At 38.5% G+C, this 26,415-nt stretch overlaps 1 protein-coding gene across 3 annotated transcripts; it reads right to left on the bottom strand.

Annotated features, from left to right (window-relative positions):
- Positions 1–408: 408 nt before the first annotated feature.
- On the bottom strand, positions 409–25,796 carry LOC131690134 (calpain-B-like). Of its 3 annotated transcripts, none has more exons than XM_058975675.1 (6): positions 25,508–25,796; positions 1,844–3,358; positions 1,652–1,690; positions 1,140–1,518; positions 716–1,042; positions 409–660 (listed from the first exon to the last, which is right to left on the bottom strand). In XM_058975675.1, the coding sequence occupies exons 1-6, from the start codon at positions 25,634–25,636 to the stop codon at positions 575–577; spliced, it is 2,475 nt and encodes an 824-aa protein (XP_058831658.1). In that variant the 5' UTR covers positions 25,637–25,796; the 3' UTR covers positions 409–574. The 3 variants fall into 3 exon arrangements, with proteins under 3 accessions (XP_058831658.1, XP_058831659.1, XP_058831660.1); XM_058975676.1 differs by having other exon boundaries at positions 1,152–1,518; XM_058975677.1 differs by lacking the exon at positions 1,652–1,690.
- Positions 25,797–26,415: the final 619 nt, after the last annotated feature.

Here is a 26,415-nt window from a genome sequence, read left to right as displayed (position 1 = left end):
GGTGATCTCCAGGTGGCTGCGAGGGAAGAAGGTACTTCGGACTACCATGCCACGGGAGGCTACGAAGTTCACGCATCGTTGGCCGTTGTCATTCGATACGGTGTGCAAGCTGTTTGACCCGATTACCGGTCTAAACATTGCCTCACATCCTACATGAGCGTTCATATCACCTATGACGATTGACACGTCCCGTTCAATACATATTTTCAACAAATCTGCCTGCGTGAAATTTGGAAAGTTTTAAAGTTGTCGGGAATAGAATCTCGCTTCTTAGCCATAGCCATTCACGAGCAATATTGTCCTGATAACTTCAAGCCCTTAAAAATGGACCTGACGCTGCGTCAAACATGGTACATTCTGATTTAGCCTTCATTAAGAGTTTCGGATAATTAAAGGTTCCATACAAAGTTCTAGATTTCTTAAATTTATGAAGTAGTAAAAATAGAGGGAAGGTTTTTCACAATAAATAGTCAATTCAGTGTATACAAACTTCTCGTTTAAAACTCGAGACTATCCTATATCAAACACTAACGAATGTCGTTTCATGACATTTTCATTAAGTAAAAACTGATTTTTAAGAATAAATTGTTTTATGGATCCATTCATCCATATTGAATGATGCAACGTTTGTTCCGTCGCCGGCTTTCATCCGGAAGATATCTACAATAGTAAAAAAATTAAAATGTATAACACAAAATAACAACTCGTTTCTTACCGATCATGGTTTTAATCTTCACCGCACAGGTGACAAAATCATCGAACCAAATCTCCCCTTCCTTCGAACCGTACCGGTGCATCAGACTGTTCAGAATTTTGTTGTTCAGATAATAACCAGCGGACTGCAGAGCCGCCCTCAATTCAAACGGATTCAAATGTCCAGTTCGTTCTTTATCATACAACTTGAATACCGCCTTCCAGCGAGCAATGTCCGTTAGCAGTTTCTGGAACTCGAGGAAGCCCAGCTTTCCGGATTGGTCTTCATCGAGCATGGCAACCATCGATCGGCAGGCATCCTTGGAGAAACCGTTGCTTGAAGAGTCCTCTGCGGAAGAAATGGACCATGGTCAAAAAGATATTTCGTCTCGTGATCCAGTGCCTAGATCCACCACCACTTGCAAAATCTGAAAAATACTACATACGAGATTTCTCACCAGACATCAATGGAGCACTCTCTTTGTAAACTATAATATCGTTGGAGGTGCGCTGCTCCGGCCGATTATCTCCGCCGGCCATATTCACATACCAATCCTGTAGAATCGCCAGTAAACCACAACAGACCGGTTCACTTTCAGCGATCACCGATGCTTTACTGATTTTAGCCTCGGCTTGCACTACCCGGTAGCTTCGTGAGATTCCTTTGGCAGCGACCGCTATGTCATCACGGAAGCAGTGATCCAGCACCAATTTAAGTTCCATCCAGTCTACCTCGCCATCGACCCCAGCCACATCCACGAAAAGTCGTTCCATTGCTTCACGCTGTGGATTTGGTTTCACTGGATCCGGCAGTATTTGATCGATCTGCGAGGAAAGATTCGTGGATTAGTTGAATGGCCATAGAATCAAGTGATAGGTTTTGGTCCAGGGTCTTCAGTCCGTCGGTCGTTGTTGTCACATAATATATAACATACAATGCAATATTAAAAGCACTTACTGGTAAAACTGGCTGGTTGTTGTTACCATCGGACGCGACCTTAAACCATTAGCATATACAGCAAACGAAACACATTCAATGAGAGCTATTTGACTATTGGGAATAATGTGCAACTACTACTAACACAGGCAGGTGCATGGGATTTAATCGAGCAGTTAGGAGCACAAAGAAAGTTAATATAATCATTCTTACCCGAGGATCCAGATCACAGACACCGACGCAATCTTCGTTCTCGCTCATGCAGTTTGGACACTCGGAGAACACCCGAATTAGAAACTCTCCTTCGAGGTTCGGTTCAAATGTGGACGGAATTACTACGTAGATTCCGGGATCCACCCGAAATCGGCAGGTGATCTCACGAAGATTGATGAAGGTTGACCTTGCCGTGGAAGCATTCCGAAGGAAAAACTCCTTCGGTAGAGGTTTCTTAACGAGGTCAGCTTCGGTTACTCGGTAAAGTATTAAACCTACAGTCAGACAGTCTATTCCTTTATTCCGCTTGGATCGACGATTTTTCTGCATCAGTGCAATTATGGCAGTTGCTTTCCCTTCTTTGTCATCCTTATCGGGGTCCTTCAAGTGTATAACATACTGCGGATTGTGCCAAAATGTGTCTGGATAGTTTCTACAACCCCCGGCAGTGCTTCCGATGGCCCATTCTCCTTCGAACGACGATTGCTTCCAGGGGTACCCCGGTCTCTGTCGGACGATCGGACAATTTGGGCTAAGGTTGCATATCTCGACTCGATCGAAATATTTCACAAAATCTTGGTAGGAGATCCAGAACTCCCCATCCACTTCAAAGATCAGCCCAATCTCTCGTTTTGTCTCATCCGGAATGAACGTCCACTCTGGCGACTTGTCACTCCATGCCCCATTCCACTCATTATTATTCCCCCAGGGATTTCTCAACCGCAACAATGGTATCTTTCCTTTAGTTCTCGGTGTCTGAATATCCATCATCTTGGCCATCGTTATAGAATACGCGTGGCCTCGGATCAATCCTTGCGGTGTCTCAGCCTCAAACTTATTTGGATCCGGTTCCAAACTACAAGCAAACATAGCATGGTTCGTGAAACCTTTCTCAATGATACTAAATAAATCCTTTGGGGCATCCTTCATGTCAAAGGTTTCCGTCAAACCACCGGTAAAATCTTCCATTGCCTCACTAGCGGATCCACCGCGCAAAGCCTCGTAAGACCCGAACATCTTTGCATAAGCTTTCTCCAGCAGCGCACTCCAGAACTCGTGTTTCTCCGTTGATCGCATGTAAACCAGATTTCCGTTTATCGTCGGCAACCGGTCATCGATCACCACATCGTACCACTGGCCGAACCGCCAGAACCGAAAATGAAATATACCGGCATAGTTCTCACGAAAACTGTTGTCCTCCGGAACCACTCGGGTAAACAGCACCGGATCTTGCGTCAAATTAGCGGCTGCAGCAAGTAGCCAACAATCACCGAGCTCACCCTGATTTATGTCGAACCTCGAGTAGCTGTTCTCGAAGAATACCGCATCTTTGCTGATTTCGGACGGTCGCAGCCATTTGATGTTGGAGCGATACTCGCCACTGAAACTGAGCGATGAACTGTTGGATGGAAACTCGGGATCTTCGAAAAGAGTGCGGGAACGGAGGCATCGGTCACGTAGCTCGTAAAAATCTTGCGCTTCGGCGCTGCGGAGGTCTTTTTTGAGCTGGGGTTGCTGGAAGAATAAATATTGAATCGTTATTTGTTATGATTGCATAATTAAGTTATGGATTATGAATTCTACTGTCGACGAGATTTTAGGAGCATTCTAATTGATAATAACTTTACACAGTTGGGAATGGTCCATACCACCCAGAGTTATGGCTTCATTCGCCCTGATTCGATTTAACATATTTCAAAATAATTCTAGGTAACACAAATTATGTAATTTGATTTTTCGAGATTATTTCTAGTCTCCGGATTCAAGAGAATGATTGTTTATGGAATAGATAACAATAAAATAGTGTCTGTAAAATAACAATAAAATAACCTAATTTCTCAGTAATATGTCTGTGTGACAATTCGGATGTCCGTTTGAAATAACATTGAGTATTGAAATGGAATTTCAAATGGAACATATTATCTTCCTGTTATTCTAGTAAGTTTAGTCTTGTCTAAAACCGACAGATAAAATCTAACCATTATTCAATCGAGTTCCAAGCCAGTTCAATATCCGATTATCAGATCGTCCTTACTGAAATCGCAACTAGAAGATTCTAGCTGAAATAGGAATATATTTCTGCTGACCACTTTCACCTCTGGCGGGGTATAGCTACAACTATATTGAATTTCGGCATGAAGGGAATTCTATCTGTATTCAGACGATACACGATTTTGGACGAAACTTATTCAGCTATAAATCTCACTGTAACCAAACTTTACTCCTATCAACAAATATTCCTCCCATGGGATTCCTGTTTTGCATTGATGAAGTTGCAAGTGTTTATCTACCGTTGAAGTTTATTTTTATTTCAGTCGGAAAACTTATCTCGTCAGTAACTGACACTAGCTTGGGACCAGTAGGATGCCAAATCAACACTAGCACCAAATTGGCACCATTAAGATACTAAATCCGAGCAATTTACACAATTTATGTGAGTACCCAGAACAATAGATACTGACGAGTTGAATTCGAAACACAGAAATTCGACTTTTCCAAGTTAAAAATTTACTACCAAAGTGTACTCCAATGTCAACTAAATATAGTGAAACACTCTATTCCATCATAAAATGCGTCAAAAGTGTTGTGAAATGCAAAATCACTGCTTGAAATGGCAAGTTCCAAGGAGCCATCATAAGTCCATCATAGGTTCATCATTGTTAAAGCTACTTTTATTGGTCATTAGTGATCCAGACCCACACATCCACCTAATGTTACATCCATTCTAATATGTACTTTATGATGGTGTATCATGATCAGTTTATATGGGAGCTTGTAGTGTGATCGTACTTTTAAACACGTGGCTCCCGAACCAGATGTCCGACCTAGGGGCAGATCACTTGTGATGCATTTTTAAAAATCAGCGAAATTAAATGCATTTATTTCCATCAAAATAGAAATTCATAATGCATTTTGCGTTGCGTGCTATGTTTTTGCGTTGCGCGCAATGTTGTTTGCGTTGCGTGTAAGACGTCAAAACCCTACAGAAAAACTAGCCCTACATTTAACAAAACGTCGAATAAAGTGGATCAGCGTAGGACGTTTGTTAAACAAACTTTTCTGCGGGGCAGTGCAAAGCTGATGCAAAAATGGAAATTAAATGCATTTTTTTCAAATTGATGCAAATTTGTTATACATTCTTAGAGTGATCCTAGTGTCCGACCATCTAATTTTTTTTTCATTTAAAGCTATGGTTGTGCAAATCAGTTCAGCCATCTCTGAGGAAATGAGTGACATTAGTAAATACCAAAGAGAATAGTGAAAGAGACGCAGAGTGAAAATCAGTCAAAACGGCAACACTCCCTTTACGATGATTTCAACACTAGAATTTGGCAACCGTTTCCAAAGGCAGCACTTTAAATGACTCCTATTATATTTTGAAAACAAACCTTTTGTCGATCGTTGGATTTGTTTATCAAACGATGTGCATTTTGAAACAAAGAGATGAAATAATTCTAAAGCTTGTTTTTACTCATACATAGACTCTAGAATGCACCTTACAATCACGATTGCACTAAATTCTGACGAAAATTCAAATTTCTTTTTTGATAGATTTACAATACTTATCTCATGGCATGAGTAATGTTTATTTACATTGCACGATTGGTCTGCTCAATAAGGTATTTTTGGCTTCACACTATTCGTCTCTTTCCCTATTCTCTTTGGTAAATACAAACTCACACACATACACATTTACCGATCTCGACGTACTGAGTCGAGTGTTTTATGAGACTTGGCCCTCCGGGCCTCGGTTATAAAGTCAATTTTCAAAGTGATGGCATATACTGTCTATATGAGAAAGGCAAATAGCTACTGGGAATTTCATCTATAATCGCACTCATAACTTCGGAGCCCGTGCTCCGATTCAAATAAAACTCGACAGCAGTTGATAGGGAACTATACCTTTCATTTGAAACTATTATAAGCCATCACGGAGAAAAAGGTGTGCATTTAATTTAGGGATTTTGTAAATTTCTCGAGGCTTTCGTTTTCATCGTAGTTGGCCAAAGTTGTCAAAGAACATTTAATTGAGCGTCAGTGAGCTTGAGTCGCAATTTCCAGCAATATTTTATTGTCTTGTAGATACTAATGTGATAACGGTTTCTATGCGAATTTGGTTTATATGAGAACTTTTTCAATCCGTAACTCCGGAACCCGAGCTCTGATCAAGATAAAATTCAATAGCCTATGGCGATGTTACGCCTTTTCATTTTAATATAATGAGAAAAATGAGTTAGAATATTTGACACGTACACACACGCTAGCTGCAATGTGCCCAGGTAAGCTGAAGACAATCGTTAAGGGTCTCTTCCCAAAGCACGATTCAGCTAATCGGCAATCGACACGACGCATCGAAGTGACTGAAATCAAAGAAAGATTTCTGCACTAGCGAGCATTCTAAATAAATCAATACCCCATTCCTTACCAGATGAAACAGGATACGAATTTTTCCTTTCAATTTTTATTTAACTTCACTGCCTTCGAGTTACTTCGCAGCGGGTGGAACACATGTTGGTAGAGAGTGTCACACATCTCAATTCAAATGATAGGTATTAAAAATGAAAATAGGTTTAACGATTTTGCGTTTATGCTTCCTTTACTGTCTAATTGTTGTTTTTATTGTTTTTCACTATGCTTTACGCTACTATAGAGAGCAAACTTCTAAGTTCTACCGAAAAATAATTGTATAAACATTTGTAGCGCTAGTATAACTATATTGACCATTTTGAAATATTTATTCACAACTTAAGATGGACATCTGTTCGCTGACATGTCAGGGTGTCTTTAATTAAAAATTAAAAACAATCGAAAACGCGTTGGTTCCTCCTTGAATATTCGATCGTTTGAAGTACACCCATTTGATGTTGTTTCCAAATAGACACTAATGAAATGAGCAAAACACCGTTGTGAAGAAACCCCAAATTAATTTAATGATCTCCGTCTGAAATTAAAGTATTCTATACTGAAGCGCAAATCCACCAAAATTCATCCAAAAAAATTTATAATCGTGACCTTCTGTTCAGATGAAACTGTTTACGTTTCACCAGTATGGAAGATTAAGCATTTAAACAGGCAAGCAGATTATTTTGTTTCAAGATTAATTTTTGAAAAGGACGCTTGAAGGTTTTGCATGCACTGTTTTCAAAGTAAGATTGGTCGAGAACCGTATTTTGTACAGCAAACTCTACGAGTGTGAGTTGCAGAGAATGAAGCCTTCTTCGCGAAATATAAATACACTGAAATAAAAGTTGTGATATTGTTAAAAAATCAGAAGATTAATGATACAAAAACGTTTTTCTATTATGCCACCTTTATTTTTTTCTCAAGGTCAAAATTGGATGTACCATTTTGCGCTTACGGGTACAAAACCTACTTTAGATAAGTTGGATTTGAATGTTTCTTGTTCCACTCATCAGTAATTGACATCAACTTGCTGCCAGTTAGACGATATATCCAAACTAACTTCAAATTGGCACATTAAACACAGGCACAGTTAGGCATTAAATCCAGGCAGTTCACATAACATGTGTGAATTCCTAAAGCCACTGGGTGGTACCGAGCGATGTCTCGATTAGCCAAGCACAGAAGCTTTGCGTCGCTGACATGCATAGAGAACCGAACTCTTGTCTTTTGGCATTGGCGGCTGTTAGAATACCACCTTTATTTTTTCCTAAAGGAAACAATGGAAGTGCTTAGGGAAGTTGGCTTTGAATGTTTCGTGTTCCACTTGTCAGATTTTGTGTCCTTATTTGTAACATAAAAACGACGTGTATATGATGTCGTTTGATGTTTTAAAAACCGTTCTCTATAATATTTATCTATTTCTAAATAAACTGAGATTTGATTAAAAAATTTCTAATTATTGGTGGGATTCTAGTTACTTACTGCTGAGTATGTGTAGAGTTGCGAAGTTTAGGTAATTACAAATGAATTATGACTACCTTCTACATGGAAAAGAAAACATATTATAGAGGTTTCCTCTTATAAGTTGGTAAATTATACCTTCAGAATGGGTACTGCACTAGTACCACTTTCAGCACATCCAGTTTACTGTGATAACCAACAGGTTTTCCAAAATAAACATAATTTTTTATATACCTCACCTTTTGACACCAAAGTGATATTGTGAACCGTTCAAAAGCTACACGAAAACAAGGAATAACTAATTAAACTATGTATATACGCCAATCCGTCCCATAAAGATAGAAAATCCCAAAGAACATAACAAATATGCGATCGAGGGCACTATATTCAAATCAAATATATATTATTTTCTTGTATTGTGTAAGGTACACAGTATGACCTTGGTGTCAACAGGTAAGTTACAGGAAATTTTATGTTAATTTCGGAAAATCTGTTGGTCTTGATGGAGAAACGTGAACACTAGAGTGGCTCGACATGCCATTGTGGTCCCAAATGAAAGTTCCAATTTAAAATTTGTATGGGAAGTATTGGGTGAGAAATACTACATTTCTACATCTCCGCACGTTCAGATCGCTATTTCACTCAAACTGAAAAAGCAATCCTATAAAAAGTTTGTCCAGAATGTGGTTAACAACTTCGCCAAAAACTGTAACTAGCTAGGATGTTTTACGAAAATGTTTTTAAAATTTTAAGATAGATGGGTTAAATTAATCGCAAAAATTTATTAATTCAACCAACATTGTAAATGTACCACAAATACCTACGTTTCATTTCTAAATATCTCAGAATATTTTCATCGTAAAAATTTTATGTTCTTGACAGATTTTTTTGGAATTTTTTTTTGAATCACATTAACTTAGTTGAGGAGCCAAAAATGACTCATTCACCTAACAGTGAAATTATCATTTATCGCATTTTTGTTGCATTTGCCCAATTAATTGATTAAATGATGATAGATACAAGGTAAGTAAAATCTTGGAAATGTTGGTATCTTGATCAGAAAGGATTTTCTGTGTCAGAATTATTGGCCTGTGAATTGTTTCAAGAAAAATTTATTGCAGGCTAGACTTTGCACTTTACTTTACTTGAAAATTAATTGCAGGCTAGACTTTACAGAATGACTCCAAACGAATCTTTGGCCATAACAAGGATAATGCAATGCTTCCACTGCTAGTAGGAATGCTTGTCAATTAGATTTCGAACGAGAACAAGTTTATTTATGAGACTTGTTGCAAATAAGATATGCGATGAATAGGGGAACCAACCAATTTTGGACCCGAAATTACGTTAACGTTAATAATATTTGCTTGCCTATGTTTTTACTGCAATACGTGAACTCGAAAATGACATTTCTTTCTAGCATGAATTTTTCACATATTGAACCCTTCCACAATAATTCAGATAAAACATTAAAAAAGAAACCTTTTGACGCGTATTTATTCCATCATGAAATTTAATTTAATTGCTTTCAAGATTTACCCTTATACTTTACACAGTGAGTGAATTATATAGAAGGAAAAGAAACGACCTCACCGAATTTCGGTAGTTGCGATGGACATCCATCTAAATATGAGAAGCGTAAGATCCATTTGGCATTAATTCTCTTGAAATTCGGTCCACCTTTTCAGCAATGGAAAATTATGAATCCGTCGATCTTGAATTCACCACTTTGCTGAAATCTGCCAAGTTCCTGTTGATATGAACGAGATCGAAGCGAACTCACATTCGCCTTTTCCGGGCAAGCACCAGTCAATCACTCAGGAATCAGGAATCAGTAGCGTCTGGCTCAAATGGCACGTTCCCCATATTGATCGGAGATTTGTGCCTTGCCAAGAATCGTCTTTTCATCATTTTCCTGATGGGAAGGATTGGGGAAGTGGTAAGGTTAGGGGTAAGGAAAACAACGACACAGAACAATTAAAACAGAGCATTCTGCACCCCCGGAGTGATGCTGAACGATCTGCAGGTGTTACAACAGCAGGAATAAAACTTCCAACCCCCGGAGGGATTTAGAACGTCTACCCAAACAGTGAGCGGATATATCAACACCCCCGAGGGGATATTGAGATAGCAGAACGACAACACCCCCGAAGAGATATTGTCATTCAAATACGGCTAAAAAAACTATAGCTCTTTACCACACTGGGTTAGGAACAAAAGCATATCCTTAAATTTCAGCTCTCTGTACATAGGTTCATCTATGTATGGAGAACCAAAAAACCGGATGCGCAATTGCATTAATACAGGGCAATAGCATATCAAATGATATGATGTTCCGTAATCGGATTCACAAAAATCACATGAATAATACTCAGCGCGCTGAATAGTAGCCATGTGATAATTGAGTTTGCAATGTCCAGTCAGTGCCCTGACCAGAATACTGCAGTTGTGCTTGAAAAAATGCAACAAATTTCTTGACATTTTCGGACTCACATCCGGCAGAAAAGCCTTTGTTTGAACGCAAGTTTGCAAGCTACGCCAATGTTTCGCATGTTCGAATCCAGCCCAAGAGCGAATCTTGTGCTTTATCCAACTTATTGACGGTGGTAGAACTGGTTCTGGACCAACGAAATCAGTCGCAGCGCCAGCTCTAGCCAATTCGTCCGCCCATTCATTTCCAGTAATACCGGAATGACCGGGTACCCATAGAAGGTAGATAGCATTTGAAATGCTAAGTTCTTCGATTTGAGTTCGACATGCGATTACTAATTTCGATCTCGAATCTGCCGAACTAAGTGCTTTCAGGGCAGCCTGACTGTCAGAGCAAAAATAGATTCTTTTACCGCAAATTCCCTGTTGAAGTGCGGATTGTACGCCACACAGAATCGCAAAGATTTCTGCTTGGAATACGGTACAGTATCTACCAAGCGAATGAGATTGGTTTAATCTCATCCCATGACAATAGACACCAGCACCGGCTCGGCTCTCCAACAAAGAACCGTCCGTATAACAAACTACGTATTATTCAAGTTGTCGCTCCATCCAGCCAGACAGCCATTCCTCACGAAGAGGAATTCTCACATTGAAAGTTTTAAAAGGAAAACTACATGTGAGTGTAAGGTCACTGGGAGCAAGTGTATATTCATCCCAAGTTATCATTTGGGGCCACAGTCTTGTGTGGCTAGTTACACCACCTTGAGGACATCCGCAGACACTCAGTTTCCTCATCTCTACTTGTCTTAACGATGAGCACAGATGTCGGTTGCTAAGCGTTGCGTGTATCCAGTTCGTGATATATGAAGGTACTCCATGATCTCGTGCTGTTTCCAAAATGGATTCGAAAGACACGTTGTCAAAAGCACCTTCAATATCGAGAAAAACTCCTAAACTTGATTGCTTTTGTGAAAAAGCTTTATCAACGTTGTAGACAACATTGTGTAACAGGGTGGTAATAGACTTCCCCCGCTGATATGCATGTTGCATTGCATGCAGCGGGTGCTCGCCCAAGCTACCATCCCGAATGTAGTGGTCGATTAAACGTTCCACTGATTTGAGAAGGAAGGAGGTCAGACTGATCGGTCTAAAGCTTTTTGCCTCCTCATAAGTGACGCGGCCACCTTTGCGAATGAATTTGACTGTTATTTCCATAACTGACATACTTCAAACCCGCATCCGGTGGGTGCCTCTAGGCTGGTTTTGTCCGGAGAAAGATAATAGAGTTATCAACCTCCTGGTGGACCACAGCCAGTTACTGGGGAGTTCGCCCGGCTCTTCCCAGGCTCCGTTCGCCATTGAGAATATTTTAAACCCCCTCAACAATTTTACCCATAGCACGGGTCGCATGACACTATGGAATTGGGGTTCCCTGTTTGGTGTTACCACCGGAACAGGTAGTCCGTAGTGTAATTCTTAGCCGGTTGAAACAACCACTACCGACACTACACGGCTTATCTAGGCTGTTCGGAGAAAGAAGCTGACATTTATGGACAGCTCCCATAGATGGCCGAACAGCCATAAAACCCTTATACTTTACACAGTGAGTGAATTATATAGAAGGAAAAGAAACGACCTCGCCGAATTTTGGTAGTTGCGATGGACATCCATCTAAATATGAGAAGCGTAAGATCCATTTGGCATTCATTCTCTTGAAATTCGGTCCACCTTTTCAGCAATGGAAAATTATGAATCCGTCGATCTTGAATTCAGCACTTTGCTGAAATCTGCCAAGTTCCTGTTGATATGAACGAGATTGAAGCGAACTCACATTTGCCTTTTCCGGGCAAGCACCAGTCAATCACTCGCGAACATCATCAGAATACGTCCGGGTGCTTCGGCACCTGCGTCAAACATTCTTCATTGGCCAATCGCTTTCACTTCCGTGCACGATCCTTTCATACCCGAGGTAATATTAGAAATTTTTCGAAATCGACACTGGTTTGTATAATTTTTCACCGGAATATCACGTCCCAACCATTCGCTCTGCACAATTCCACTATCCGTTTACAATAGATATATAAATCGGTAACCTTAGTGTCCACGTCAACTCGTTTGTAGTTACAATAAACCAATTTTCCTATCTGTTCTTCAATTCACTCGAGGCGATATACTTTCCGCAAAAAAATGACACGTGAAAAAATGTACGTCCACATTCAGTCATCGCCTACTCGTTTTCACATTAACATTATTATAAAAAAAATCTAGCAAGTTACAGTTTTCGGAAAAGATGTTAACCATATTCTGGACTACAATTTGAGTGAAATAGCGATTGGGAAAATGTACTTTTGCATATAAAATATTTAAAATAATCCATAAAGAATTGTAAAACGATCCATAAAAAAGTTGTCAATGTTCCATAAAACAAAACTGAAAATCCATAAAACTGTGAGAATGATCCATAAAAAAGGGTGATTTGATCCATAGATTTGGTAAAATTGAACCATAAAATGGTCTCAAAAGAGCACTAAAATAGTAATGAAAGAGCAATTAAAATGAACCAATGCCCCATAAAAATATTGGAAATGTTCCATAAAATGATACATTTTGCGCCATAAATTAACTGACATTGATCCATAGAATATTAACAATGTACATTAAAACACGTCGATATGTTCCATAATATCGACAAAAATGTTCCACGGTATTACAAAATGGGGAAATAAAATGTTAGAAAAAGTTCCATAAATTTGATGAAAATGTTTGCTAAATAATTTTTCTTGGTCCATAGAAGATGTAAAAATGAACATTAGAAATGATTCATATATCGAACGTTAAATTATGGTTCATGGATATTTACAAAACGATCCATAAGAAAAAATGTAAAACGACCCATTAATATGTGCTTATGCATTAGAAAAAATAAATTTAATGAATTCATGCGAAATTTTATGGTAAACTTAAAAAATAAGTTGTGCTTAATAATTCTCATAACAGTGACAGTGTTTTAACAAGTGAGCTTATACTGGGAGCTAGTGTGATGCGGCTTGGCCGCATATCCGAGGCCAAGGATCCGAAGCGGCGCAAAGCCGCTGAGGATCCGTTGGACGAGGCATTGATTAACCCGTAGCTGGAATTGCAGGCAAACCTGTGGTTCTCTCGTTTGCTCGGTTTACTTAAACATAGGGGCTATAGCTAGTTAAAAGCCGACTGAGCGGCAGCGAAGTCGGACAGTGCACAAGAAAGCGATGTGGCGTAGCCACATTAGTCAGTGTTCGTGTATAAAGTGTCCGTTTTCGCTTCAGATAGTTATTCAGATAGTATTTGCGACTCATGCCAGCCTGTATAGGTGGTCTAATAACACTCAGCGCTCTAATATCATAAATACCCTGACGTTTAAAGAGTTGCCATAATGATTTCAGGTTAGTTAAGGTCAGTTAGCTGACTAGTTGGGTACGGAAGCTGAAGTTTAACTATAATGTATGCATTGTTTGTTGTAGTTTGACATTACAACCAAATGTAATAAACTTTATTATTAGTTCGAATAGCAAAAATTTCGCATGAATTCATTAAATTTAATTTTTCTGGTGCATAAGCACATATTAATGGATCGTTTAACATTTTATTTTCTTATGGATCGTTTTGTAAATATCCATGAACCATAATTTAACGTTCGATATATGAATCATTTCTAATGTTCATTTTTACATCTTCTATGGACCAAGAAAAATTATTTAGCAAACATTTTCATCAAATTTATGGAACTTTTTATGACATTTTATTGCTCCATTTTGTAATACCGTGGAACACTTTTGTCGATATTATGGAACATATCGACGTGTTTTAATGTACATTGTTAATATTCTATGGATCAATGTCAGTTAATTTATGGCGCAAAATGTATCATTTTATGGAACATTTTCAATATTTTTATGGGGCATTGGTTCATTTTAATTGCTCTTTTATTACTATTTTAGTGCTCTTTTGCGATTATTTTATGGTTCAATTTTACATAATCTATGGATAAAATCACCCTTTTTTATGGATCATTCACACTTTTTTATGGATTTTCAGTTTTGTTTTATGGAACATGGACAACTTTTTTATGGATCGTTTTTCAATTTTTTATGGATCAGTTTTGTTGTTTTAGCGGCGCAAACTTAGGGCTGCCATAGCGATTTGAATGAGCTGAAATGCAAAGAAATACATTTTCCCATAAAGAAGTTGGATTTGAATGTTTCCTGTTCTACTCGTCAGTAACTGATACCAACTTGCTGCCAGTTAGACGATACATCCAAATTATTGGTGCCAATTTGGTGTAAGTTTGGATATATCGTTTGACTGGCATGAAGTTGGTGTCGGTTACTGACGAGTGGAACACGAAACATTCCAATCCAACTTCTCTAAGTTAGATATTGTGCACTTATGCGAAATTTGGTGCACCCCTTTTTTTCCTCTATGAAAAATAAAGGTTACACATTTTCCCATACTAGTTACTAACTTAATGCAATGTGCAGATCCGATAATCAACCAATCGCTCCCGTAATTTAAAGAGTTATTTGGGGCTACAAAAAGTGCTGTACTCGCTACTCAACTCTCCGGAAGTCGCGCAAAGGGCTCACTCAACAAACACCCGCTGGTGCCCTAAGACAATTTCGCTAGATTTTCAAAGCAGTGTGCACTCAGTGCCCTAGCGCGACTACCGGAAGGATCATTTTAACGTTTATCCATGCATTTTTCGAGCCAGTCTAGTGAACACATGAACTGGTGCTTTACTTTGGTAGTGTTTAGTTAATTTATCTACATCACTACATGTACACAATCGATTGATGTGGATTATCAAAGTGCGATTCCCGTTTCCACTGCTTACTCATTTATTGTCACAGTCCACTTGAAGTGATAACGTTGAACTCGTATAAAAATCGATTATACTTTCACCGTAATCAGCTACCTAAAACTTGTGCATGTTCGAATCGGTGCACTTGAAAAATCGAAAATGGAATTGGTTTGAACTAAGAGAAAATGTTATTACAAGATAATGGACGTTATTAATTTTACTTTCAAAACAATATATTGATTTGATCAATATCTTTTCTCTCGAATCAATGTTCAAACCTATATTTTGTTGAATGCCCGTTATAGTGCGATACGCAAATTTCTTGTCATTTTTTTTTCTTCCTGGATGTAGCCATTGAAGATGCGCCCTTGGCGACTTTTCCGTTCCTCGTCACTACCTTACCACCAAATACTACCCAATATTATTCGACTAGACGAAACTGGGGACAGCAAAAAAAACGATGTAAACGATTTATTACCGTTTTGTCGCCCGGTCGCCGTTGGCAAAAAAAAAATCAGCTCGTAGTCGAAGACGTTATTTGAAGTCGGAGCGGAATGTTTTGATGTACGAAGCGTGTGAACCTAGTCTCGACATTCCGGTGACAGAAAATGACGAATCGTCTGCTACAGAATTATGTGGAGGAAATGGGGTAAAATGCATCCCCCTAATGAAATATTATCATAACTTGGCTCCAAATTTTTAATCGATTGAATTCGATTAATGATATCCTTTCACCACCATTCCACTTCGCAATCAGAATGTTCTGCGAAATATCCAAAAACATAAATTATTACATTTTTCAAAATAATGAAAAACTTCTCTTTTAATTTAAAGTGGAGCAAAATCTAGGGGCAAAACATTCTTGGAAAGTATAACAAATTTGCATCATATTTGAAAAGATTCATTTCCATTTTTGAATCAGCTTTGCACTCCCTCGCAGAAAAGTTTTGAACAAACGTCTTACACGGATCCACTTCGCTCGACGTTTTGTCTTACACGCAAAGCAAAATACATTTAGAATTTCTATTTTGATGGAAAGAAATGCATTTAATTTCGTTAATTTTCAAAAATGCATCGCAAGCCACAAGTGATTTGCCCCTAGGGCAAAATGCATCAGTGCAGGGATAAAATACTTATAATTTTATATTTTTGTATTCGAGCCAAATGTTGGCTAATTATATTGAGATAAATCTAGCAAAATACGTGGATATAGTGAATATTTCACATATAAAGCGACAGAATTGCATAGAAAAGGTTCAAAGCACAGGAAGTAACCAATATAATGATAAGGAGCATTTAGATCAACCGAAAAATCTAATTACACGAGTTGCACAAACAATATCATATATCAACACGTTATTGTTTTTGCTTATATCGCTGGCTGCGTTTGACATACGGTTGTCAAACTTTTACAGTGAACGTTTACCATGGAGGACTTTCGGTTGATATGTTTTTTTTTTCTAGAAATTTTTAAGAAGTTTTGAGAAACGCTGGGAGTGCATTTTGCCTCAGGGGTGCGATTTATAGCATCTTCTACTAGGTCCTCTGTTGGGGAACAAAAATAGGCGTACCTATTCGAAACGACATCAATGATGATGACGACCGGTGTAAGATGGAGCAAAATAAATCTGATATAGGTACATCGGATATGTGGGTATCAGGTACCAGATGCTGGGTAAATGTAAGCAATTTTCAACAAAAGCAGTATTATTTTTGTGTGTTTATGAAATCAATCAAATGTATTGTTTGCGGTTGTCAGGAAACAAAATAAGTAGCAAATAAATTAATGACCCCCAAGTGAGACATTCGTAGGTTACTAATGTGGTTTTTGCTTGACTTCGCTTATTAGGGTACAAGTACAAAACTGTGTAGAGTAAAAGGGTATAATATGCCGGCGCAAAATGCCGCTCTTCAATTCCCGAGATTCCTACATTATCAAAAAATATAAATGACTGATAACAGTATCGTTTCATGAAATCAACGTACTAAGTTAGTTTGGTGTTTTTAATATGTTGCAAAACAACTATTTTCACAAAAGTTTCAAAAGAGCACCTTTGATGTAAGCTCCTACTTTTTCCAATAGCAATAGCAACCAACAGTTGGGAAACCGACTAAGTTTTGCGAGGTCTGGGAGGGAGGAGGTGTTAGACATAACACTTTGCTCTGATAAAATTTTGCATGAGCTGGGAAATTGGCAGGTTCCAAATGAAACTGAACCGTCTCTATTTGATCATAAATATATATTTTTCGATCATTCTGATGTCACCTTCAATGTGGTGACATATCGTAATCCTAAATCTACAAACTGGACTCTCTCTACAATCCTAAATCTACAAACTGGACAATCTCTTTTTGGAAAACTTGGCGACGAAATTTCATGGATATTTATCAACAATTAGTCAACTAGTCGACTTAGATGACGTCGTGGATACGACAAACTCATTCATATTAGCATCCTACGAAGAAGCTTGTTCACTTCGTACTGTTAAATCGACTAGAGGAACCCCTTGGTAGAGGGCTGAGCTTGAAAGAATGAAGAAAGTTATGAGAAAAGCTTGGAACCGGCGTCAGCGTGATGACTCCGGGGCTTTCAGGTCAGCTCGTAGTGCATATAAGAAATGTCTTAGATCTGCAGAACGGGCTGGCTGGCAAAGCCTATGCACTAATGTCTCTAGTCTGAACGAGGATAGCAGGTTAAATAAAATTCTCTCCAAATCGAATGATTTTCAGATGAACTCCTTAAAAACCAGAGATGGTGTTTATGTGACGGACGAAAAAGATGTTCTTAATTGTCTCTTCGACACACACACTTTCCAGGTTGTATCGATCCGGAGTTGAACAATGTTCACAGATCTCATTCTGGTGATTCGGACTCGTGGGCGTTAGCACGCACATTGGTTTCCACTGAATCGGTCAAGTGGGCAGTTGACAGCTTTGCTCCATACAAATCACCCGGAAAAGATGGAATACTTCCCGTGCTACTGCAAAAGGGATTTGATACTCTTAAACATGTCTTGAAAAAGATTTTGGTTTCCAGGCTTGCTACCGGGTATATCCCGAAAGCATGGCGAGAAATAACTGTTAGATTTATTCCCAAAGGGGGGCGCTCAAGCTATGAAGAAGCTAAGAGTTTTAGGCCTATCAGCTTAAGTTCTTTTCTTCTGAAAGCTTTGGAACGGATAATCGATCATCACATCAGGAACGTTAGTTTAGTTGAATATCCACTGCACAAAATGCAACATGCATATCAGTGTGGGAAATCCACGATCACTCTGCTTCACGATGTTGTTTACAACATTGAGAAAGCCTTCTCGCTCAAGCAATCTAGCTTGGGTGTATTCCTAGATATTGAAGGTGCTTTTGACAATGTATCCTTCCAGTCTATTCTGGAAGCGACGCGCGGTCATGGGATACCTGCATGTATCTCGGGTTGGATAAACGCAATGCTTAGTAACCGCATACTTTGCTCGTCACTGCGACAGGCTGAGATACGGAAGTTGAGTATTTGCGGTTGTCCTCAGGGCGGCGTTATGTCACCTTTGTTATGGAACTTAGTAGCTGACGGCTTGTTGAAGAAACTCAATGAGCTTGGATTTCCAACCTACGGGTTTGCTGACGATTACCAAATACTAATTGCTGGATTTTGCATCGGAATAATCTTTGACTTAATGCAACAGGCATTAAGAGCTGTCGAACAGTGGTGTCGACAAGTTAAACTATCAGTTAACCCAAGTAAAACTTCAATGGTTCTTTTCACGAAGAAGCGAACAACAACAGGGGTTCGTCCCTTGCAATTCTTTAATTCTGAGCTACTGTGTGCAGATCAAGTCAAATACGTTGGAGTCATATTGTATTCCAAACTGAATTGGTCTGCTCACATTGAGTTCAGAGTCAAGAAAGCGTGCATGGCCTTCGAGCAGTGCAGACGAGCTTTTGGAAAGACTTGGGGTCTCAAACCTAAATACATCTATTGGATTTACACGACAATTGTACGTCCAATACTGTCATACGGATGCCTTGTGTGGTGGTAGAGGGGAGAGGTGGTGACAGTCCAGTCAAAGCTAAACCATCTGCAAAGAATGGCGCTCATGGCGTTGACTGGTGCTTTCACCACGACTCCGACTGCTGCTCTTGAGGCACTTCTAAATATCAAACCATTACACATACACCTCAAACAAGAGGCACTATCATGTGCATACAGACTGCAGGTTACTGGGCTTTGGAACAGTAATCATGTTTATCTTGCTACCAATCATACACAATTGTGGTCACAAATGGTTACATGGGGTGAAGATATTCTTGCTCCCAGCGATATTACACTCACTTGTAGTTTTCCTTACAGGACATTCCATGTGAAGATTCCCTCTCGAGAGGAGTCGTTGTCTGGCTTTATGGAAAGACAACAACAAACGCAAGTGGTCTGTTACACTGACGGTTCTCTGATGGAGGGACGTGCTGGTGCTGGTGTCTACTGTCGTGAAATGAGATTGGAACAATCTCACTCACTAGGTAGATACTGTACTGTATTCAAAGCAGAAATCTTTGCGATTATGTACGGGGTACAATCGGCCCTTCAACTGAGTTTGTCCGTCAGAGTTATAAACTTCTGCTCCGATAGTCAGGCTGCAATCAAGGCCCTTAGCTCAGATAAATTCCGGTCCAAGCTAGTGATCGCGTGCCGAATCCAAAGCGAAGAACTAAGCATTGTCAACACTATCTACAATGCCTGGGTGCCCGGACAATGCGGTATTACTGGAAATGAATGGGCTGACGAATTGGCCAGGGCAGGTTCAGCGATTGACTTCGTTGGTCCTGAGCCCGCGCTGCCAATTTCGACAAGTTGGATAAGGGAAAAAATACGGTCCTGGGCTTCGTCCGAGCACCGCAATTATTGGAGAAACCTACAAACGTGTCGCCAAACAAAGGCGCTTCTAGAACAACCATGCCCAGTGGTTTCGAAAAATCTCCTACATTTTTCGAAGCTCCACTGCGGCATGCTGACCAGGGCTTTAACCGGCCACTGCAAACTCAATTATCACATGGCAACTATTCAGCGCGCTGAGTCTTTTTCATGTGATCTTTGTGAATCCGACTACGGAACCTCATATCATCTGATATGCAACTGTCCAGCGGTAGCGCAATTGCGATTTCGAATCTTCAGCCGTCCTTATATAGACGAAACCATGTTTGGACGACTGAAACTCAGAGACATACTAAAGTTTATTATCCAATGTGGTAAAGAGCTTTAGGCTCATTCGCAGGCAAGACTACTTGTGCGTTTAACTTACCTGTTGATTATTTTTGTTTTGTGCTGCGCACCCTTCCAATTCTACTTCCCCACACCTCCTTGTCCTTTCTTTCCGCTCAGGAAATGATGAAAACACACAGCAAGGCACAAATCCCCGACTACATACGGGGAACGTGCCATTTGAGCCAATATATTCTGATAGTTTGGTATTTTTAATATGTTGCAAAACAACTATTTTCACAAAAGTTTCAAAGGAGCCACTTTGATGTAAGCTCCCACTTTTTTCAATAGCAATAGCAACCAACAGTTGGATTTGATAGAACTATTTCAAGTAGTTTACTAGAATATTATAGTTACTATCTTAGTTTTTAGCTTGGCTTAAAACTATGTGTGCGAGTAGAATTATTCATGCATTCACAACAGCTTATCACCGGCTAAAACACCCCACTCATTGTTGTGGGGCAAACTCACCGATTGCTGTGGGGCATACCATCCTCTTGTTGTGGGGCATATTACACTGTAACCGGGGGCATTTTGCCCTGGGTGGAAGAAAAAACTAGAATTTGGGCATCTTTGAAAAGACAGCTTTTAAAATATCCTTTCATACATTTTATAAGGTGTATATGTATATATTATTCTGTGTGTCTCTGTAGTATTACAAAATTAAAATAAAACATGTCAGGGGGTATTTAATCATCAATTATCATAACGGTGATAAGTGAAACATACCACAAAACAAATCAACAGTTGTATAAACCTGTCAAGCTCCGCTCACACGTGACTAAACAGGTATCTTAATTAGCAGAAATTGTCATACTACAACAAATTTCAAACTAATAGTGTTTTTAAATTTTTTTACAAAAGAAATGTATAGGATTCGCTCAAACTTTGAAAACTTTTTCCGAGACCCGAAGGGCCGAGTCTCATATACCAATCGACTCAGCTCGACAAATTGAGACAATGTCTGTATGTGTGTGTGTATGTATGTACAAAATGTCATGTAATTATCTCAGCAATGGATGAACCGATCTCAATGAAATTAGTTTCAAATGAAAGGCCATTTGACACTATTATTTTTGATTTCCGATATGTTGTTTGCTTTTTGAGATATGGGCGATTTTGTCAAAACACAGCAGGTTTTTTGCAAATAACTTTCGAACAATACGAAACAATCCCACAAACAGCACACAAATAGAAAGCTTGTAAAAATACCTTTCTAACAAGCTATAGATTGTCTGAATCCGTGCACGAGCGTCGGAGATATTAAACATTTTGTATTTTTAGTCCTCGCTTACCAATTTCCACTAATTAAAAATGAGATTGTTTCATACATAGTATTGCTTTACTGGTGTTTTAGGGGCAAAACTAAACCGATTTTGAATATCGGGGTATGAAAACACATCTACGTGATTCAAGGAATTCGATGTTGAGAACATTTTGTGAATTACCTTTATAATAAATTAACTATTTCTCAAAAATCAATATATAAGTTCACTTCAATGACCAAATAATGTGTTGATAAAGAAACAGTGAGTTCTAGTATTTATCCCTTGGATTAGGCATTGCGTTCAATCATGAGGTAAATGTTGGATGGTATATCAATACACAGATCAACAAGTAATTCACCTAGTAGTGAGATAAAAGATTTCTCATATAATTATACTCGTGGCGTCACCGAAAGCACTTGTATGTTTGAAGCCCAAAAATCTAGCGAAAATTTAGCTCTTTTGCAAGATATAGGTTATACTGGTTATGGCGCAAAAATTACTACTTACATTATTTATGATAAGAATGTAAGAAATCAATATATCATAATAATATACCTATAAAAATAATGTCACTGCATTAACCATCATTTGCCATTCCTCACACGCCCCCCCCATCTCTCTCTATCTCTTTCTCTCTCTGTCTCTCTTCTATCGCATCTATCTAGCTATTTCTGAATCCATTTCTAAGTTGTGTGATAAGATCTGCCAATCTGAAATATTTATTAATTGTAATTGCGAAGGTTTGAGAAAACAAAACTATTTTTTGTCTGCTGCTACATCAACTCAACTTTAATTCAATTGTATTCAAAGTCTGTATCTATACTATAATTAAGGAAATTCATGGCTATTTCAGAAAAATATTTGGCTTAACTGGGTAATATGAAAGCTTGACAATGAAAATTTTCAAAAGAGACATTCCACGTGCGATATTTAAACTATTCGTATCTCTGCTGAATTTTGAATGAAATATATGCTCAAAGACTGAAAGCTGAAGCCAGCAGGATTAGAATTGCCATCAACGTTTCGAAGACAAAATACATGAGAGGAAGAGGTTCTAGAGACGACAATGTGAACCTCCCACCCGAGCTCGGATTGACGGTGACGAAATCGAGATGGTCGACGAATTCATGTATTTGGGCTCACTGGTAACCGACGACAATGATAACAACAGAGAAATTCAGAGACGGATCTTAGCGGGAAATCGTGCCTACTTTGGACACCAGAGGACGCTCCGGTCGAACAAAATTCGCCACCGCACGAAGTTGATTATCTTCAAGACGCTGATCAGATCGGTGGTCCTCTACGGCCACGAGATCTGGACTATGCTCGTGGAGGACCAACGCGCCCTTGGAGTTTTCGAACGAAAGGTGTTGCGTACCATCTATGGTGGCGTGTAGATGGACGACGGAACGTTGCGCAGGCGAATGAACCTTGAGTTGTATCAGCTACACATTCGTTGTATTGGTACGAACTTTCATGAAAAATAACGGATCAAAGACCAAAAATATCCACAAATTAGATCCAGTAAAAGAAGTCTCCCAAAGTACCCACTCTCGATGGGAATGGAAAGAGACTGCATTGCAATCAACTGAATGCACGGCTTTTATGCTATCGACATAGCCTAGACATTTCACACTATTTACTTCAATGAAAATAAAATCTTTGAAATATCTACCTATCTCATTCACGTATCGCATTCTCCCTGTCGTTCTCTGTTCAAGGGACTTGAAAGCACATGTGACCTTGTCTTACTTTACTATATTCAACTGCGCGTTAAAATACTGGACCAGTTAATTCTATTCTGTACATAAATCTTTTTTTGGGAATATGTGACCAAAAAGTAATCTTCGAATTCCAAAGCAAATTGAACGTTCCAGGTTCCTGATAACTAATTAAGGTACAACAATAAAGTAGAAACACCAGATAATCTTAAAATGACGCCGTCAAGTAAAGAAGCATGAAAACAAAAAGAATAGAACCAAAAAAAGATGAAAGCCCGAGAAAGTCCATTGTATATTTATTAGCCTTTTCTCAGAAGATGGGACTTTCAAAAACATTTCAAAACTTTCTGATGCAATGGTTCTCAAATTCGTACAATCCGGTTTATTCATTTTCTTTATTCAAAAATGTTTTTAGCTTCAAATAGATGACGATTTCATTTTAATTAATTATTTCATTCCGCATCTTTTTATTCGTTTTGTTCATCTGCGTTCATTTTACTTATTTTATTCGTTTCATTCTTTGGATTCACTCTGATCAGTTTATTCTTTTTGTGCATTTTACTCATATCATTCATTGTTTTCATTGTATGCATTTTATTCATTTTTTCCAGTTTATTCATTTTGTTCAGTTTCTTCATTTTAATTATCTGACTACTTTTTCAGTTTCAATTTTTTCTTCCAAATAATTTATTTGATTCAATTTATTTCTTTATATTAATTTATAACCTTTTACCATTGTTCAATTTTTCATTTTAATCAATGCATTTAATTCTGCTCATTTTCTTCTTTTTATTCATTTTATCACTTCAGCTCATTTTGTTTATTTGATTCGTTTGTTTTATTTATGCATTTCATTTATTTTTTACTTTATTCATTTTGTTCATGCATTCTTTTTATTCATTTGATCCATTTCATTAATTTGATTCATTGTATTCACTGGATGAATTAAATCAATTTGATTAATTTAATTCAATTGATTCATTTGATTTGTGATTCACGTGATTCATTTGATTCGTGCGATTCATTTGATTCATTTGATTCATATGTTTCATATGATTCATTTGATTAATTTGATTAATTTGATTCATTTGAGTCATTTGATTCATTTGATTCATTTGATTCATTTGATTCATTTGATTCATTTGATTCATTTGGTTTATTTGATTCATTTGATTCATTTTATTCATATCTTTAATTTTATGCATTTCATGTTCAGTCATTCGTTTTATTTCATTCAATTTATTAGTATGAGTCAAATTATTCTATTAATGTTATAACTATTTCTAAATATAATCTTAATTTTTATGTAATAACCTAATCTAATTTGATTCGTGTATATTATAATTTTGATTTCCATTAATTTTTCTACTCATTTTATGAATTTAAAAACCTATTGTTTCATTTTTTGCTTTACTTTTTTATTTCGGTCGTTTTGTTGATTTCTATAATTTATTCAGTTTATTCGAGATTTTATTCGTGCAAGACTAGAAACTGTTTTCATACCACCTCTAGTTGGGTGCCTACTTCTCGTGAGTTCTGCAAACTAACCCAATAGTGAAATGTGTAAGAAATGTCTCATCTCACTGCTAGGTGGATTAAATCGGTTTTTTGGTTTCAAAATTAGTTCGCTTGTTCATCTTACCCTAGCTTCACCCTACATCAAGAACGCGTTCGATTCGACCGAAATAGATTTATTTGCTTACTATATACACCATCTGGTAGAATGCTAATTTTTGTTACTTCTTCGAAATTGAACGAATTCAACGATAAGGGCGTTTTGGCTGTTATCGCTTTGACCTAGCAACACAATCAGCAATACATACTTTACTGGAACGAATATGCTTCGGTCAAACCATCAACTCACAACGTAAACAAATTATTTTCCGGTTGTGTTTTTGTTTCCGTTGTATCAGCTTCTCAACAGGTTTCTTCTGACCGGCGTTTCGACCGCAACCTTGACAACCGACCATTCGACGTCATTATTCGATTTTTTTTTCTCCCGTCCTTATATTCTTGTTTCTTTTTACTATCTGAACATATGCTTCGTTGCCAAATTCCCAAGCGACTCGGTTCGTTTCTTCCTTTCATTTCACTCTGTCAGCAAATTTTCCTCATCACTGATTGCTCATCCATACAATGACAGTAACACTCGTAAATTTAAAACATGTGTCTCACACTTTTTTACGATTAAATTTCTAAAATTAAACTAAAAGTACACTCGAAAACCAGATGTAATGACACGTTTTCTCGTCGAAATGTAGAATCGGCGGGACATTAGCTGCCCAGTCTTACCCCATCTCGCCCGAACACGATGGGCATGAAACGCGTCCTGGACTGGTGCAACCGTTTCGGGCCATTGCTGGTGCTGTCGTTGAATTCCTTGACCAAGGACTCGATCGTAGTACGCATGGATACCGGCATGGTTACCGACCACCGATCACTAGTCAAAATAAAATAAAAACGTCACTCAACCACACAATCGCTACCCGATCGAAGTAGACAGCGTAGCGTCTACCGAGCTACTACTGCTGTGCGTTTCGCGTGCTACAGCTACAACGGCTACCAACGGACTGACTCACAAAGCTTGAGCTTTGTCGAAAATGAGCGGCGAAGCTCGATGGTCCCCTTCAGTAGCCGCTACCATTACGGACAATACATGCGAAGGAAGTAGACTGCTGGTTTGTTTGCCGAGGTAACTTGCCGAGCGTGAGCGATCAGCAGACGGGATAGTCGGATGAATAATAATAACAATCGCAACAGGCGTCGTCAACGCGGCGTCGACGGAGACGGCAACGATGAGCGTAAAATCCTAAATCTCTGGGTAGAACGAGTATTGGGTGGCTGCTTGGTTTTTGCGTAGTACGTCACGCAAAGCGGTGGCGTGTAAGCGCTGTAATATAGTAGAGCAGGGATTCCCACGAGGATGTGGCTGCCCGAATGACGCCACGAAGGTGGGATTGATTTTTGGGGAGTGCATATAGTAGAATTTTGAGTGGCTTGATCGAATTATTATCATTTTCTGTACAAAATAGTCACACTCCTTAATTTTACATTGTTCGTGTTCATGTGTGCTGTTTTAATTCACTTAGCTGATCATATCGTTGCCTTTGTTAAGAAAATTTCCATAAAACATAAATCATCTATGGGGACAACATATGGGAGTGTGGGGTTTATCTCATTTGTGCACTTGTTAATTATTT

Source organism: Topomyia yanbarensis, chromosome 3 (genome assembly GCF_030247195.1).
Source record: "Topomyia yanbarensis strain Yona2022 chromosome 3, ASM3024719v1, whole genome shotgun sequence".
Lineage (NCBI taxonomy): Eukaryota > Metazoa > Arthropoda > Insecta > Diptera > Culicidae > Topomyia > Topomyia yanbarensis.
This window is presented reverse-complemented; position numbering and strand designations above follow the sequence as displayed.

Bases quoted from the DNA above. Each gene is read 5' to 3' on its own strand.
- LOC131690134 (XM_058975675.1), bottom strand. From the start codon at position 25,636: ATGCCGGTATCCATGCGTACTACGATCGAGTCCTTGGTCAAGGAATTC. The intron at 1,519-1,651 runs GTAAGTGCTTTT...CTTTCCTCGCAG, and splicing joins ACAACCAGCCAGTTTTACCA to ATCGATCAAATACTGCCGGA. The intron at 661-715 runs GTAAGAAACGAG...TTACTATTGTAG, and splicing joins GAAGATTAAAACCATGATCG to ATATCTTCCGGATGAAAGCC.